The sequence below is a fragment of the Tachypleus tridentatus genome, chromosome 6 (genome assembly GCF_004210375.1).
Source record: "Tachypleus tridentatus isolate NWPU-2018 chromosome 6, ASM421037v1, whole genome shotgun sequence".
Classification (NCBI taxonomy): domain Eukaryota; kingdom Metazoa; phylum Arthropoda; class Merostomata; order Xiphosura; family Limulidae; genus Tachypleus; species Tachypleus tridentatus.
Genome location: NC_134830.1, coordinates 27582681 through 27601871, shown reverse-complemented (window position 1 = coordinate 27601871; position 19191 = coordinate 27582681). Strand labels below are relative to the sequence as shown.

Sequence of the window (19191 nt, the reverse complement as noted above, 5' to 3'; positions counted from 1 at the left end):
TGATATGTTTTGTTGACAGTGTGAGTCAAAATTAAAAAAAGTTTTCAGGTGTAAGGTACAATATCATATAAAATATGTTACATGATACTGTTACACAGTATTGTGTTAATGCATTATACTTGTATGTAGACCAATATTTTTGGGCACTAGGATTTTTTTGAAACTATCACCTACTGTATAAAATCCTCAACATACTAATTTTTGCATTCATAATTGCTTTATAATCAAGACAAATTTCCTGCCTGTTGGCAGTTCACACATTATAGATATGCTATTGACTATTCAAGAGATGGATGCAAATCCAACGAAATAAATTTGTGATATAAAGGAAGGAGGAGCTAAACTGGAGGATGAAAACAAAATTTTCCTGAATATGCCATGGGAAAACTTTTTCATTTATTTTTAATTATTATTATTGTTATAAGTCCCAGAAATAGACACTGAGTTCATGGTGGACTTGTCTATGTTTGCCATTAACATCTAGAATTTTTCAGTCTGGTCTCTTCTCATATCTGAAAGCTTTGAAAAAATTTTAAAAGTATAAAAATAATAATTTAAGAAAGTTATTTCCATCAAATAAACATCATGCTTTCTTTACATGTATGCTGAATTTTTTTTCCATTGTTTGTATTTAGTTGCTGAATTACACTCATCAGCTTACACGATTCCAAACATCAGGACCAGTAGAATATTTGCTGCTGAATTTCTAAAACTTTAGAAATTTGCAAAACTTTTTAGAGAAGTTACTATTTTTTTTAAATACATTTTCCTTATTTAGAATTTTCATAACTGAATTATAATATGAATAGCATATCTACTAGTTACTTTGATTTTGATGTAAGCTTTTCAGAAAATGAGTGGCTTATATTTACAGTAACATTAACTTACAAGTATCTGAATAATATGACAAGTATATTTGGTGCCCATAAAAATGTAGTATTTGGTTACAGATTTTTTGAATGGAAGAAAGTTAATGGCCAAAAAGAACCATATTTTATCTACTTTCCTCAACCCAAAAAATTAAGCATGAGTGAGCGTAAGTGGACCAGTGAGGAAGAAGAATTCTGGGATGTAGATGGAGAATGGAAAGGACCAAGGTTGCTAACTATAGCTGGAATTTATGACATTTGGAAGTCCCCAAAAGTACAGAGGCTTTGTTTGGAAATTCTTTTAAGTTTCTTACAGAGTGAAATATAGATTGTGAAATACAATTTTTAGATTCTATAAATTTTACAATAAAATACAGAAATAAAACTAAGGTTAAAATTGATAAATATATGTATAACATTGGACTCTATTGTATCTGTACATGACCCACAAATATTGAATTTTTTTATGCTTACCTCCTTCACTCAGTCAAGCTTATTAGATATTAAGTTTTAGATTATTGTTTATTTAAATTATTTAAAATAAAGTCTGTTATTGCTAGTTAGTAGATTCTGTCACCAAAGCATCTGGACTGTTTTGATTGTTTAATTTTGTGTGTGTGAAATATGAATGATACTTTATCGTGTCAGAAGTTTAAAAATGAAAGTGAATTATTACAGTATTTTCTCATTTTGAGAAGTGAAAAAAATTCTTGTGAAGCAAAATTAAATTTTAAGTAATGAAAAGTCAGTTTTATGAAGGTGTTGAACAAGTCATAAATATTTAATGCACACAAGAACATGTTATTGTAGTCATTGTCTTATTTTGTTTTGTTAGTAACCTTTGTGTAGTACATTTTGTAGGATGGCCATTTGCTGTACAGCTTCACGATCATTACTGTTGATGCTAGTAATGAAATGAAATGGCTTCATGACAGGATGCCAGTAAGTATGATACTGCTGAAATAAGATCTTAATTTTTGAGTTGCTATGACACCAACATTAGAATTAAGAGTAATTTATATGCACAGCTGACGTGGTTACGTTAGGCTCATGAGCATGCATGATTCCAAACGTGAAATTCGAGAGCTCTCAAAAGTGGAGATATTTACTTTGGAAATGATTTACAACTTACTACAGGTTGTATCAGATTATGATGTATAGTTTTGATATTATGGATATTAAAAACAGAAAATAAACGACTTGTGTATAGAAGTTGTTTTGGTACATAAGAGCTCTCTAGTTGTTTTCAGAAAATGTAATGGTTTATACTTACAGTAATAGTAACTTACATGTATCTAAATAGTATGACAAATGTATTTGATACCCCCAAAACTTTAGTACTTAGTTACAGTTTTTTTTAATGGAATAAAAAAAAAGTCTTTTTAAATCAGACTAGGCTGTACTTGATAGTTAGAACTGGCACATGTGATCATTTTGAGGTAAATACTAAAATGTCCTTTCCTTGTTGATGATTCTTCATTCTTTTATATTTAATGTAACTTATTACACAAGCATCAGAGAACTGGACATCAGCTCTGTACTCCTGCTGGTGGTATAGGTCACTTGCCATGACTCTCTTTCTTATGCAACCATTTTTACCACTATTATAATTACCTTCATCACATCACTGATCTTCAGTTTCAGAATTCCATTTAATACCTTTATTTACACTGCATGCTTTGTAGGATCAGTCTCCTCTGAGTTTTTTTACATTCAGTCCAACACCCATTTCCAGGCTTTCTGGAATTGTGCATAATTTTCACTAAAGACAATTAATATAAAAACTTAAAAAGAACAAAAACAGTAATTTAATTTACTTTTCATATGTATAGAGATTTTATATTTACATCGATTCATTCTCTCAGGACTCTTCACACATTCTTCGTCCTCTGCACTTACTCTGGGTAACCCTGCATAGTGATCTCTGATTTAAGTATTGGGAATTTGTATTTACACATTGGTGAATTGTAGTTCTGTTTCTTAGTTATTTGACTATTTAAAATCTTCACTATTAGGCTAATAAATTGCGTACAAAATTTGTTTTTAAAAAGGAAACTATAATTTTTAACAACTTGCAACATACTTATTTTCTTGGATTTATAATTTTAGGTGTTGATGTATCATAGTAATAATAAACAAGAAAATCTACCTAGAATTTTCTGTTCATTACATTTTCAAAACAGCATACAATGTTGCATTTTTACAAGTGCTCTAAACTTGTCATTAAACATTTATGTTGTGAAAGACTTGTACGTGCATGGAATGAACTGAAAGAAAACTAGTCTATTTTTTTCCATTTAATTATATTTAGTTTCTTTTGTCTTTCTTTATTTAGTCATTCTTTATTGTGTAGGATATTCTTACAGGTTTCGTAATGCATGGAATGAACTGAAAGAAAACTAGTCTATTTTTTTTCCATTTAATTATATTTAGTTTCTTTTGTCTTTCTTTATTTAGTCATTCTTTATTGTGTAGGATATTCTTAAAGGTTTCGTAATGCATGGAATGAACTGAAAGAAAACTAGTCTATTTTTTTTCCATTTAATTATATTTAGTTTCATTTGTCTTTCTTTATTTAGTCATTCTTTATTGTGTAGGATATTCTTAAAGGTTTCGTAATGCATGGAATGAACTGAAAGAAAACTAGTCTATTTTTTTTCCATTTAATTATATTTAGTTTCTTTAGTCATTCTTTATTGTGTAGGATATTCTTAAAGGTTTCGTAATGCATGGAATGAACTGAAAGAAAACTAGTCTATTTTTTTTCCATTTAATTATATTTAGTTTCTTTTGTCTTTCTTTAGTCATTCTTTATTGTGTAGGATATTCTTAAAGGTTTCGTAATGCATGGAATGAACTGAAAGAAAACTAGTCTATTTTTTTTCCATTTAATTATATTTAGTTTCTTTAGTCATTCTTTATTGTGTAGGATATTCTTAAAGGTTTCAGTAATGCATGGAATGAACTGAAAGAAAACTAGTCTATTTTTTTTCCATTTAATTATATTTAGTTTCTTTAGTCATTCTTTATTGTGTAGGATATTCTTAAAGGTTTCGTAATGCATGGAATGAACTGAAAGAAAACTAGTCTATTTTTTTTCCATTTAATTATATTTAGTTTCTTTAGTCATTCTTTATTGTGTAGGATATTCTTAAAGGTTTCGTAATGCATGGAATGAACTGAAAGAAAACTAGTCTATTTTTTTTCCATTTAATTATATTTAGTTTCTTTAGTCATTCTTTATTGTGTAGGATATTCTTACAGGTTTCATAATGTTTGAAAATACGTTTATACTAACATCTCTTATCCAAGAGTAGCATGCAATTAGTTAGAAGATAACATTGCAAAATCAGAAAGAAGGAATATCCTTGGACAGTATTTGGTATAAACAATGAATTTATGTATTATTTATGATTGGAGAAAAGATAGCAAAAATGGAATTACAGCATTTTAAACAGTTTCCACCAGAGCTCTCGAATAGAATCACAGTCTTTTTCTAATTTAATATCTTGTATCCACCATAAGACTTTTTCAAGTAAGATTTAGTTCTCTGCTTGAGCTAGCACAATCATTTCTAATAATAAGTGAAATGATTTTTGCTGTGTTAAACGGAGTAAAATTTTACACATGGGTCTTTGAGAAACTAAAGATAATCATAAAAAACATCATGAATTATCACATTTTACTCAGTGATGTCGAGAAAACCCACTTGTAGAGAAATATATATGCAAAAACGGCTCGTTTGGGTTGAGAAAATATTTTACATAGAAGAGTGAACAACGTTTCGACATTCTTCAGTCATCATGAACCTGATGATGACCGAAGAAGGTTGAAACGTTGTTCGCTTTTCTATGTAAAATATTTTCTCAACCCAAATGAGTCGTTTTTGCATATATATATCATATTTTACTATCTTTTTTATGGCAGTTAAAAGATAGGTGTGGCAAATTTTTCCCATTAAAGCTTAAGAAAATGGAAGTGTTTTATCTTTTTTAGTTTTTTGTTATTTCCATAAGTTTTTTTCAGTTATAAACTATTTATTGAATTGGAGATAACGTTATTTACAGTACTGTGCATAAACTGGAGATTACTGAATCGTCATCTTGTATTGTAAATTCAAAATATGGTGACTTTATTTTAATGTAGGTTTTTTTAGAACTTTGTTATATCTGAAGGTAAAACAAACACATATAAGCCAAATTCAGAGTTTCTTTAATATTTTGTGCAATCACCTAATTTCAACTCGCTGCCTAAAACCGTTGAAGAACATTTTTTTGAAGTTTTTGAGATATTTACTGAAAGTAGAATTCTAGGTGTCTTGAAGTACTTCTCAGAGATTATCCTTTGGCTTTGCTTTTTTTTTTTTAAATGAAGGTTGACAGTATTGAGGAGTGGATTCTATAAAAGACATACTAAACTTGTAAGGGTCCTATCTCCTTACTGTATATTAAAATACTAATTTGCTGCATCTATAAATATAAAGAAAACTGCATGTTACTTTGCACCCTAACTCTTATTGGGTGAAGTTCAACCAAAATTTGTATATAAACACTATGAATGATGAGCAATTTTCCAAGGGGCTGAAAATTGAACTTAAACCTATTTATATTTTGTAATGCCTGCTGGTTAATCACTTCTAGCCTACTGAATCAATTGTAAGTAGTTTTAGCAGGCTGAAGATTTAAATAATATTGAATATTCTGAAGGGATTAAAATTCAGAATTGCTGGATTGTTTCTCAAACAGCCATACTTTTCTCATGGTTAGTGATATGTAGGCTGTTTAAAGGTGCAATCACATCAGAGTCTCTGTTTGTTGGTAGATGGAAATCAAACTGTAAATGGTGTTTATGAAGAAGCATTCATAAAAAAAGAGCATGGTGAATGAATATTTGCTTATATTTGGCATAATCCAGAACTCCATCAGTATGTTAAGATCACCAATTCCAATTGTGGTTAAACAGGTCTATATTTGAATGCTTGTCCATCATGCTTAATTAAAGTCTGTAGACAAAGAATTCCTTGAATAATTTCCTAGTGGTTTTTGTAGTTGAGTGGTAAAGCAGCTGCTAAATTTCACTTGTGTCTGAGTGAAGTAAGTCTGAAGAATGTAACATCTGATCAGGAAAGCTTAACTGGTCTCCTGAGCTTCTTTTTGTCTTCAGTGGTTACCAGCTTCACATTGTATCTTTAGATTATGTATTTGATTTTCAGTTTTGGATATTTTCTTTTTTGCAGAAATATTCCACTAATTGTAGCCCTCTTTATATAAAGCTATTATGCTTATTTGTATATCATTAGAAACTGAGCACCTTGAAGCCATATTTCATAGTTGAAGATAGAACTGTCATGATGGAGTTAGACTAGGGAAAATTTCTATATACTTTGCACAAAAGAAAATAAATATGCAAAGTTCTATTTGATGTTGGACGTCAAGATAATAGGTGCAAAATTACAGCTTTTAAAATCTGCTTGTTTCAGTTGTCAGAAACAAGACTATTGTCAGTTTTAATATTATTTGATTCAATATTTTAGAAGTAATGAAACCAAAAATATTACTTGAAAGGTATTTAAATAAATAAGGGATTGCATTTGAGAATTTTATCATATTTCATTGTGAACACCTTTTGTACAGAACAATGGTGGCTTGTGTTTTATACATGAAAGTTTATATACACACAGTGGTATATAGTACTGTCTGTTAGTCAGATAAGTGTACCAGTTAGAATCCTTACTTTAGGCTATATATTAAATATTTAATAATAGATTATTATGACTGAGGTTATACCTCTTTATTATTATTTGTGAATGTCCTTGCTGTGAAGCTAATAATTCAACATTAATAATGATTATCATATATTATAGGGAAGTCTGGTTGTCTGTTACTTCTGACAGGTTCTGTGTTATAACATATTTGTAAGGTTAACCTTTATAACCATATTGTATATGTATATCACAGGTTCTTATTTTACATTTGATGAACTGTATGATGTTCAGTTACAGTGGATGCTTTCCTAATCAGATGTGAGCAGGCATGCTAACACAGAGTTAGAATATTTTGATTTTGTATATAGTTTTAGCATAGTATTTTAAAATATATAATTGTCTTTTGTTTATTTAATACATGATAAATTGTTTGTAGCTCTCAATAACATGGTGTTTCAATTATTTTTTTCTTGAAATGCATTAAAAAACCTAAACGTTTTATCAAAATACAATTGAAAGTTATAATTTAAGGTGTCTTTTTCATATTTATAAGTTTTATGTTTAATTATTTAGTTTGTAATTTAATTTTAGGTTGTACTCAATGGAGAAGAGGCTATCAACATGTGGTTAGATTCTGAGAATGTGTCACCAGAAGAGGTTAGAAATGGTTACTTGTCTGTGCCACGATTAACATTTAAACAAGTTTATATGTCCCATTGATTTATACATGAGGAAAGTAGGTTCTAATTATTTCAGAATAAAAGACTGTTTTCCTTAAATGTTTATTTTGGAATTCCATCAAAACAAACTTGGTAAGCTTTATCACTTTAAACTATGTAGTAGTAATGTATAAAATATAATTAATGGAAGATCTGTTGGAACAGGTTTAGTTCTTTAACAGAAACTTGTGTCTAAAAGTGGTTTCAAATACCCAAGTAAGAATGTCCTAGTGGAAGGTGAAAAGTGTTTCATTTTACAGACTTTTCCTTGAGACTTACATTATTTTTAGCATTTAGTATAATTCAGTTCTGTGTTAATTGGTTCTGTGATAGGATATTTATCATAAGTAGTCTTATTCTACTACTGTGATAAGGAAGTATTTGAAACCTTGCTTTGCCTAAGACAGTTTTGCAAGAGTACTTGTTTTTTTGTTCATTGAAGTAGTCTTTGTACTCCATTTCACAGGCACTCACTTTGTTAAAACCAACAGAGAACCTTGAGTGGCATCGTGTTTCAACTGTGGTGAACAGTTCTAAAAACAACACGTTGGAGTGTGTTCTTCCACTGAGGTCAGTTTAAGTAAACAGTACATCATACCTGCTGATTAATAAATGATTTCATTAATAAACATATGTTAAAGTAAAAAAAAATTGTGTGAACACTAATGTGTAATATCACAGAATTGGATAATATTTTTTTGAAATATAGTATTATGCTGCTTTCTTTGTTCCTATTTTACACTCCATTGTGTGTTGATGCTTTTGTTATTGTAAAAAAACTATGTTATTTGTTTTATTGAAGTTTTTATTTTATATTTTTTATTATAATTGCTTATATTTGGGTAATTGTTCATAATGTATCTAATTGGCTGTAAAATAAAATTGTTTTTTGTCCCTTGAAATTCAAAACATTGCAGTGTCTTCTTTGGTGTAATGGTTTTCTACTACCAGTGTCATATGTAAAGTTCTTCAGTGATATGTATTACACTTCTGATTCACCCAAGCAGCTGTTATGACTTGCATAGTTCTACATCTGTGGCTCACTGGGTTAGTTATCATGTGGATAAGTTTGTTTTTATATCCTTGGAACAGTGGGTTAACCAGAGTTTGGGTAAGCAGGTAATATCACTGACTTGTGTTTTATACACTAGATGCATTGAATTAGCCAGCATATGGGTTATCTTATGTGACTTACTTGTTTTACACACTTGACTTACTGGGCTATCCAGCATGCGAGTAAGCTAATGTGATTGACTCGTGTGTTAGTTTTCTAGTTGGCTTCAGCTCTATCACATGTAGAGATGTGAGCCACAGCAAATGATAGATTCAATAATCTAATAAAAATATTTCATCATCAAATTAATTTTAGACAAAACATGCAGCTGATTCTATTACTAGTTCCAATATATAGTTATGTATGTGTATCATAAACCATGACAGTGGCTGATAATAGGGATCAACGAGGAATTTCACAAAAATTGTAATATATAACATATGGGCTAAAACCATTTTAAGAAGCAGACTTGCTCCTGAAACAACACTCAAGACCTATCTCAATCACTAAGGCTACTAAAATATTGATAAGAGCAAAAAAGTTGATTTCCCAATTGTTAGATAAAATTAAAAATTCGTCCTTTTTTTCTTCACAAGCCTACAGAAAAAATGGTTATGAATATTTTATTCAAACCTGGACAAATTCCTGTGCAGGTCATAGGATTATTTTTATATTGATTCTTGAAAAAAAATGAGATATTTCATCATTTTTTTTTTACTGGTTTTTAATGACTGTTACCAAATTTCTTTTTGAAGCCTAAAGCAAAGACATCTTGGTATACTGCACCAAAATCTATGCACAACTACTACAGAAACTTTTACAAAAGTTGTAGGGCTATTTTTAAGTTGATTCTTGAAAGTTTTTAACCTTTTTTAGAGTTCTTTGCTACCAACATAAGATCTTTAAAGCCATTCAAGTATTGAAGAAATATAGAAGCCATTTAAATACTGTAGACGTGGAGCCAAAATAGGGATTTATAGCTTGAGAAAATAATGCAGACATTATTTCTGGCCTACTTTAATTTTTATTTTTAATTACAATATTCATTAAATGTATGTGCATCCAAAATTTATAATGTTCATTTCAGCTTTGTAGTGCCTTATACAAAATGAATTTGGGTTGGCTTTAAAAGGTGAATGTGCTAAAGAAATTGACATCGTTTCTTGCTTTTGTTATATCTGTTATGTTTTATACCATTAGTTTCTCATACTTCTCTGTTTCCATCAGATTTTAATATTACAATTTTTGTTTTGCCTTTCCAGGGAAAGTAAGGCTACACCAAAAAATACTATAACAAAATGGCTTTCTACAAGTAAAAGAAAGACAGTGAAGAATGAAGATAAAGAACAAAGTCCCTCAAAAAAGATAAAATCTGAGTTAGATTAAAAATAAAACTCGTATTATAAGTAGTTGAAATATTTGTTCTTTGTGTTACTTTAAAATTATTTTTTTGTGTAGTTTGAATATGCAATATATTTTCAGGTTGTTACATATATGATGTTTTATACGTGTATACTTGAGAAGTCATTAAACTATTTCATTTATTTTTAGTCAGATTTTTCATTTGTGTACTGAATATGCTAATATGGTCCAAGAGATTGTTAATTCTGAGTTAATATCGGTACAATTCACCTAACCATTACTTTTTTCCCATTGAAGATATCTAATGTTTTAGTAGAAATACTAATGTCTGATATAATCCACTGAAGTTAAATGGTTTATAGTTTTTAAAATGTTAAATGTCCTTGGTAAAGTATCTGTAGTTTCCAGATTAATAAGCATTAATCACAGTTATAGGTTCTGAGGATTATAGTACACCAACTGTAGCAAACCAATGATACATATACTGTCTCTCTACATGTTGCGATGGCTACCTCTTATAATTATTAGATGAGATTCTCTATATTTCAATTTACATACATACATACGTTGTTGATTCTTATGCTCGAGAATCTTCTACAAATTTATTGAATAGGCCGGAATATTGCAATACACATTTAACAGTACAAGTTGAATGCATTTCTAAATGTATATTTAATTAAAACAAACATTGATATTAAAATAAATATATAACAGTAAACCCAATGCAATATAAATTTGTAAATTTGGCAGTGAAAGATTAGAGGGAAGATAGCTAGTCATCACCATTCACTGCCAACTTTTGGGCTGCTCTTTTATCAAAGAATAGTGGGATTGATTGTCACATAATAATGCTCTTATGGCTGAAAGAGTGAGCATGTTTGATAGGATGGGGATTTGAACTGACAATCAAGTGCCTCCATCACCTGTGTATGCTGGGCCATTCATAACGATAACCATAAAAAAAAGGGAGTCTTTGGTGACAATTTTAATACTTTAATAAAATCAGGTTTAGTTGTACCACACAAAATGTCAGAAATTTGAAAATTTAAATTACTATTTAACTGTCCATTTGTGTGTGAGGACTCAATATCTAGATTAGCAATATAGACAGGTTCATCAAAAACTAGTTCAAGACACATTTATGGAAAATGTAACTATTTGTTACCATACATTTATGAGTTACATAAGATTAAACACAAAAACCTGCTAATTTATAATACATATGGTGTAATAGGACAATTTATGTATTTTAAGTAGCTGTAAACAATTTTGTAATGAGAGCCAACTGGTCTAATTTCATCATAGATAGCTTCTTTTTAATATTTAACAAATAATTCAGTGGATGTCTTTCTTCTGCTTCTATAGGATTTCATTTGCATGTAATCTTTTCAAAATTTTGTTCAGTTTTAGAATTACTATGTTATCCAGTGGGTAGTTTGAGTGCTTGATGCAAGTGCCACAGGTGCAAAGCCATGCTAGGGGGGTCCAGAGGCATGCCCCCCAGAAATTGTTTAATAAAAACATAAAAGAAAAGCCTGAATTATGCATTCTGAGACGACCTTTTTGTCAAATTTCAGAATGGTGCACTGAGGTGTTTGTTTTATTGTTTTAATCATAAACAAATATATAGACCTATATATATAATATGTAACTTAAAGTTATCAGGCCCAGCAAAGTAGGCCTACAGTCCTGTCATCAACATATAAAATATATAGTCACTCAGGAGAGTGCAACATACATGTACAGCGTCTATAATCTGTATTCAAATAACATGGACAGTGTATGTTCAGATTTCCTGGATTTCAAGAATTAACTTCACAAATAAATAGTGGCACTGTGGTCGGCCGGCAGCACCATGGCACTAACAACCATTTGCGCCATCTACAGTGAATTATTCACTATAGATGGCACCAATGGTACTGTGAATGTGACGTTGACAAAAAGAATGTGACTTTGACAAACGGAAGTTGCAAAAAACAATCATTCACTATGTCAAGCTTGAAAAAGCAAAAGACACTGCATGGGTTCCTTAAACCCATTCATGAAGCTGAACCTGATCAATCTGTTGCAGCCATCAGGTTGAATCAGAATTGTCAACTGAATTGTCAGTCATCACCGTAGCCTTCTACTAGTGCTGCCACTACCACCTAAGGTCTAATCTGGGATGTTGAAAATTCTGATGATGTCAGCATTGGTAAATAGGTAAGTCGACTCCTCATTATATTAAATTTCTATTAACAATCATGCAAACACTGCATCATTGGCTTTCACAGTGGAGATGGTTACTCTACAGTCAAGGTGCAAAGGGTGGTTTCTGCAAGTACTGCTGTCTTTTTGCTCCTGATGGTGCTGGTGTTGGAAGCCAGAAATTGGGACAACTAGTGAAATTTCCATACACAAACTGGAAGAAGGCTGTTGACTTCAAGGCACATGAATTGAAACAGTATCATAAAGACAGCAAAGAAAAAGCTAACAATTTTCTACAGGCCGTAAACACAAGTTCATCTGTGCACTTGCAGCTTGATGCAACTTACAAGCAAGAAATTGAACAGAACCGGCAATATTTAATGCCTATTATTGATACTGTATTGCTGTGTAGGAGACAGGGTTTAGCTTTGAGAAGAAAATATGATTCTGGTCCAATGTTTGTTGGTGAAACTGATGAGGAGCCCATCAATAATGATGGTAATTTTTGGGCAGTTTTGCACTGCAGGGCAAAGGGTGATGTCAAGCTTTCAGCAAGCCTTAAGAGCACAAAGAGGAATGTTAAGTATCTGAGTCCTCAAATTCAAAATAAAATCATCAATGCCTGTAATACTCATGTTCTTGATGCTTTGGTCAATAGAGTTAATGCTGGAAAGTGTTTCTCAATATTAGCTGATGAAACAACAGATACTTCAGGCACTGAACAGTTTTTGCTGTGTGTTGGATATTTGCATGCCAATGACATCTTTGTTGCAATGAGAGAAGATTTTTTTTGCAATTTATACCTGTTTATGATGTGACTGGCACAAACTTGGCTGATGTTATCATAACCAATCTGACAAAATATAGTATTGATATGGCTTACCTGCGAGGACAAGGGTACGACGGTGCTACCTCTATGAGTGGGAAATTCAATGGTGTCCAGAGACACGTAACTGATAAATTCCCACTTGCACCCTATGTACACTGCAGTGCCCATTCCCTAAACTTTGCAATTTCTGATGCTTGTAAAGAAGTTCCTGTGCGAAACTGCATGGAAGTAATTTCTAGCATTGAAAATTTTCTCAATACACCCAAACGAAAGCACGTTTTGGCTCTTTTGGTGGAGAATGAAGCACTTGAATCGAAAAAAGAAAGTTTGAAAGGTCTCTGCCCCACCTGGGAGGTTGAGAGGCATGGTTCAGTCTTTGTCTTTCTAGAATTAATCCATGCAGTTGCAGATGCCCTTGAGACCATATCGGGTTGGCAAGACAGAGATTCTGCCATGCAAGCCAATTAATTGTTCTGTTCTATAACACAGCCAGAATTCATCGTCATTCGACTTACCATTGCTAAATTGTTTTCCTTCAGTTTACCTCTGTACAACTTACTGCAGCAACAGAACATTGATTTAGGTGCTGCGATGCATCACGCAGAAATGGTGGAAGATTTAATCCGTTCACTCAGAAATAATACTGTCAATGAATTTAACAACATTTTCTGTGATGCTCAAACTCTGTGTAGTGAGCTTCAAATTGACATCATAATGCCAAGGCAGGCTAAAAGAGAGAGGTACCATGCTAACCAACAAACTACTAGCCCTGAGGAGTACTTTCGTTTTGTTGTATTTGTACCATTTGTTGATCACTTTCTTTTACAAATATGTGACCGTCTGTCCAGTCACAAAACTCTCCTTACAAACTTCATGTGTCTACTACCATCAGGATCTACCACAGAATGGTCAGAACCTACAGCACAAGAATGTGACCAAATTAAAGAGTTGGTCAATATTTACAAGGCTGACATTGACAGCACTTCACTGACTGCAGTAAGTTAACTTAGGGTTTGGTGCAAATAACTTGCGAACAACAGACCAAAAAATGTCATAGATGCATATACAATGTGCAATGCAGAAATATTCTCAGTCATTTCTAAATTGTTGAAAGTATTTGCCACACTGCCTGTGTCAACGAGCTCAGTGGAACGTTCGTTTTCAACTCTCAGAAGACTCAAAACGTATTTGAGAAATACCACCACTGAAGATCGATTGAATGGCCTGGCCTCATTATACATTCACCGTGGTATTAAAGGTGAACCAAACTGTGTTGTAGATATCCTGGCAAGAACGAACAGGCATTTGAGCCTTTCATAGATATTCGATTGTATTTCTCTAGTTCTGACAAAACTTGCTCTATTAAAAGAGTGTTCAATCAGAAATTTGCATTTGACCATTTTTTGTGTGTGAAATTATCTGCTATGCAATCACGGATCTTTATGAAACTTCACAGGTGGCAACTGAACTTGTCTAAAAAGTTTGGGTGCATGGGGGGTTAACCCCCAAACCCTCCTGGCTGCGCCCCTGGTGTGAAAGGAGGAACGTACCTATCCGAAATAGATCATCAGTATAGAAGAGTATAACTTTCATTATATTATTACAGTATGTGGGATACAGAAGGAAAATGCATATGCTGGTTAACCAATCTATATTCCTGATGTACTGAAAATATGATTTAAAATTTTAATTATAAAATATAGAAACGTTCAATATTCAGACATCTTACCCTTTTCTGGCCTATCAAGAAAACAAAAAAAGCATAGAGTAACAAGTGGTCAGTCTGATTCACCTGACACAAATGCAACTGTTTAATTTTACCATCAACAGAAGTTTGTATTCAAAGATAAGTATTTTAGTTGCAGCAAAAATAGTTGCATACTTCAGAAAGTGTTGAAAAATTGAAACTAAATAATTGTACATTTTCATTTAAAGAGGAAGCTAGACAAATTATTAAGAACAAAATTACAGTATAGAATGGCATTATTGCCATGACAATGTTTAAAGTACACATGATCACATACAAGGTTTAATTATCCAAATAATCCATAGTGCCATTAATATTGTTATGCTTTAAACCAATTATTTTTTTATCATTATTTTAGAATAGCATTCATATAATAACAAACATTAAATTGTCAATAATTTTGTAATTACATTATTAATTACAGCATACAGTTTTAACCTTATAGAAATATAAGATTAGAAACATCTGATAATCCATTATGTTTTTAAAAGGTAGAATAATTTTATCAGTAGCATGGTGTAATATGTTCATGTACTAGCACATTAGAGATCTAATGATATTTTGTTCTATTGTTTTAGTGCTTCTGGAACTATTTATACAGCCATTGATGAAGCGATTGGTTTGAAAGTTGCTGTTAAACAGATAAATTTAAACCAACAAGTAAGAAAAGAATTTATCATCACCAAATTATCAGTGCTGAAATAAACATCTAAATATCTTAATTTTACATATTAAAGAGAGTAGGTTAAGGTACTGTCTTTATTTAGTTAAGTGAGTTTATTTCAAGCAACCCTTCATATTTAAGAATATTATTTTACGTATCACTCTTCTTGGTATGAATTTTTTTTTAAATTGTAATTATAAGCAATACTTGAAAGATCTCTTGTAAAAGACTGTAGATTGGAGCCATATTTGTTACAGACACAATAATTTTTAACTGATTCCATATATATGGTTTTGAAATAACTTATACTTCCCTACAGTGTTCCTACTAGTATACTATCTGTCACCAGCACAATATACATCAGTAGCACTCTGTAGTTTACACCTTTGCTTTATCCATCTTCTATGTATGTTTGGTTCACATAGTTTATATGTGGTTGTAGAAATTATTGTATTAAATGTAGCATTATTTGCAAAACTGTAAACTTTGTTTGTGTGAAATACAATAAATATTAAATTTGAAGTTTCTTACACCAAATACAATCCAAATTATATTTTTATAAATGTTGGATATAAGATCACAGCGTTAGTAACTAATATATAAAACAATGTACATTTAAAAAAACATAAACAGTCTTTTGAGGTAAAAAATTAAAAATTGAAAATATAAAAACTAAGATGTTGAAAAGTGGTCACTCTTCATTAACACTCTTGAAATTGAATTTGTAATTTTTTTCAATGAACCACACATCTTTCCAGATAATAAAAATGTAAATATCAAAGAATGCTTTAGAACTGTTGTTACTTTAGTTCCTACCTTATGAATAATTATTTGAAAAACTTTTCTATTTTTATTAGATATATGATTACTGTCAGGATCTTAAATTTTAGTAAATGCATGTGTAATATTAAACTTTGTTTAGGTAATAATGGAATATTTAGAAGGTGGCTGTTTGACTGCAATTATCTACAAAACTTGTCTCTGTGAAAATGAAATATCAATGGTTTGTGAAGAAGTATGTTATTTTGATTATATTTAGTATTGGTTTTGTTATAGCAGAGATCTGATTATTGTAATTTATTTAAATGTTTTCAATAATTATTGTAGTTCCTTGTCAAAATGTAGGATACTTACTTCCATAAACATTCATTTCCTGAGAAAGGACAATGGATTTTATGTCATGTTGCTTAACAAGAAACATATATAGGCTATACCTTTATGTTAAAACTGATTTGAAACACAATAACATAGACATGTAGCAGAGGTGGACTAGGCCCTGTTTGGGGGCCATGCTGTTTCATTACTAGTTAGGACCTATACCATCCCACCAGCACAGAGTTATATATGACCTTTGCACTTCATTCGAGGAGGCCAAAGTACAATGGCACATTGGCCAGTCTGCTTCTATCACATATAATATATCAACCTAATAACCTGAGTATAGTTGTGCACTTTCATTTATACAAAAACATATATAGGATAAACAATGTTTTGATAATAGTGCTTTACAACTACTCATTTTATGTCATGTTGTTTAGTAACAAAATTATAGAGTAATACTGTTGTTATTCCATGCACTGAAAGTATAAATGAAATATATGAAATACCTTAATTCAGAAATGATTTAAGTTAACAGTTAAAACCTGTCTGTCTGAAGTTTAATATTTTGAGCTTACGTGATTATAAAACAAATCAACAACAGATGTATTTCCTTTTCTATATTTTTATTAATTTGTCTGTTGTGATTGAAAAATTACAGGTGTGTAAGAAAGCCATTTAGTTTTATCTTTTATAAACCTCTAATTTTGAATCACAATAAACAAGTTAAGAGGAATATGATAAATGAAGTACATCTACAGTTAACTTGTTTCATAATAACTTTTAGCTTGTACAATATTTCAGTAGTTTACATCATTTATATTGAAACATTTAATGTTTTATACCACATGTATAAATAGTGTTTCAAAGAAAATTTTGTGTCTCACCATCTAACCCAGGGGTTCCCAACCTTTTGGCACTCACGACATGAAAATGTAATTGATGAAATAAAATTAATGTTATCCCAAGCTACTTCTAACAAGGCTACGCAACTCCCCTGCCAAGGCTTTGCGACCCCCCTGCCAAGGCTTAAGCCAAGGTTTTAAGCCAGCTGGTTTTAAATATTTTGTTAATTTTCCATGTTTAACTCATGATTTTTATTTAATTAGATTTTACATTTGTAATACCAGTAATTTCAAAAATAAATATTTTATTACAAACTATTTGTTCTGGAACTAAACAGATTTATATGTTGACAAGTTTTATTTGTACATTTGGATGTTTAAATATTTCTATTTTACAATCAATATTATCAATAGGACCAGAATAAATTGAAATTATAGTTAAAGAATTGAATATTTTTTTTATTAATTTATCAGTAACAAATGACAATAAAATTTTGTTATAAGTAACATTTAACAGATAGTTTTGATATATTGGTGATTTGACAGGAGGAGACTGAACAAAAATAATGAGAAGTTAATGTTGTCATGTGCCCTCATAAAAATGATATAATATACCTGGCTGATAAGGTTAAAGTAGTTTTAGAAATCTTCAACTTTTGTTTGCTGAGTTCAGCCTGATGAACTGACTACAAAACTAACAATTATTAATACACCTTTAGTTTATTGTGTAAGTCTGACTAGAAGTTCTGTACAACATATTTCTGTTTTCCTTTTCCCTCTCATGAAAACTTTGGTTTTCTCCATCACACAACTGATTTTGGATTATGTGCCAAAATATCTCCTGGTCGAAATAAACGAACATCAGTTTTTGGTACTTGTCAGTGGATGGCTCCAGAAGTAATAATAGGGAAAACGTATGGACCTGAGGTTGACATCTGGTCATTAGGTATTACAGCCATTGAAATGATTGATGGCCACCCTCATTACGATGAAAATTCTGACATGGTAAGTGTTGGTAACCAGTGTTTACAGTCAAGGAGTAAGACTAGATTGAATTTCAATTTTCTCCTTATATGAATGTCTCCAATTTTTCTTTTTTTTCACATTGTTTAGGTTTTAGAAGTTATAAAAGAACTGAATTAAAGACTTTGGTATAATGACAATATTAAAATTTGTTTTAGTAAATTTAAGAGAGTCTTTTAGTGAATAAAATTAAAGTCTTTCATGAACAGTTTCAAGTTTTGTTTTTTTGTTTTTTGGAATTTCGCACAAAGCTACTCGAGGGCTATCTGTGCTAGCCGTCCCTAATCTCATCATAAACACCCCCCCAAACTGTTGCACTGCCTCATAGTAGATGCTGTGTGGTGTGATAAGTATCTTTCACCTTTTTTCTGTCTGACATACAACACACATTTTGAATGAAATATTTCTAACCTGAACTCATAAAATGGAAAGAATGACAAAGAATTCCCTTGTCCTAACATTTTTACACATCACTGTTTACAAAGACTAAATTAACATAATGTGTATGATGTATAATAATCACTTTTATTAAACAGATGTTTTTAATTATTTCTTTCACACAGCATCCTTTCATTGAACTGGCAGATGGGTGTAATCTTTATGATCTTTTAGAGCAGTGGTTCTTAACCTGGATTCAATCAAACCCCAGGGGTTTGGTGAGTCAGTCTCAGGAGTTCGGCAGAGGTCAAGACACACAGATAAAAACATAAAAATGAAGAATTGATTGATTGATTTAGTGTTTTATGGCACAAAGCAGCGAGGCTATCTGCGCCAGACATTCGGTAAAAATGTAAAAAAAAAAAAAATAAATAAATAAATGTAGTAATAGACATAAATGGAAATGAAGGTAAAACAAAAAAGTATAAAACCAATGTTGACACCTAGTCTACAATGTTAAGATTGAAGGCAGAGTATAAGAAGTTGTAAGGTATTTACTCTAGCAAAAAGGTAATGATCATAACCTGCCAGGAAGATTAACAGGTAAGTTCAAGAACCACCGTCAATCACCTGAAGTTGGCCTTTCCAGTCCTGGTTCTGGGTTATGTGTCATAGCAGCTATTATCAAAATGTAAAAGAATAAAAGTTTTAA

General features: G+C 31.1%; 1 protein-coding gene across 2 annotated transcripts in view; it reads left to right on the top strand.

The window, feature by feature from the left end:
* Positions 1 to 9894, top strand: part of LOC143252136 (abasic site processing protein HMCES) — a 28754-nt gene extending 18860 nt beyond the window's left edge. Inside the window, exons 5-9 of one of the 2 annotated variants that reach the window (XM_076503816.1) lie at positions 951 to 1143; positions 1731 to 1811; positions 7165 to 7230; positions 7759 to 7862; positions 9609 to 9894. In XM_076503816.1, coding sequence (XP_076359931.1) covers positions 951 to 1143; positions 1731 to 1811; positions 7165 to 7230; positions 7759 to 7862; positions 9609 to 9732 — 568 coding nt within the window. In that variant the 3' untranslated portion in view covers positions 9733 to 9894. The remainder of the gene's footprint in view (positions 1 to 950; positions 1144 to 1730; positions 1812 to 7164; positions 7231 to 7758; positions 7863 to 9608) is intronic. The other variant, XM_076503817.1, reaches the window with a different exon arrangement.
* Positions 9895 to 19191: the final 9297 nt, after the last annotated feature.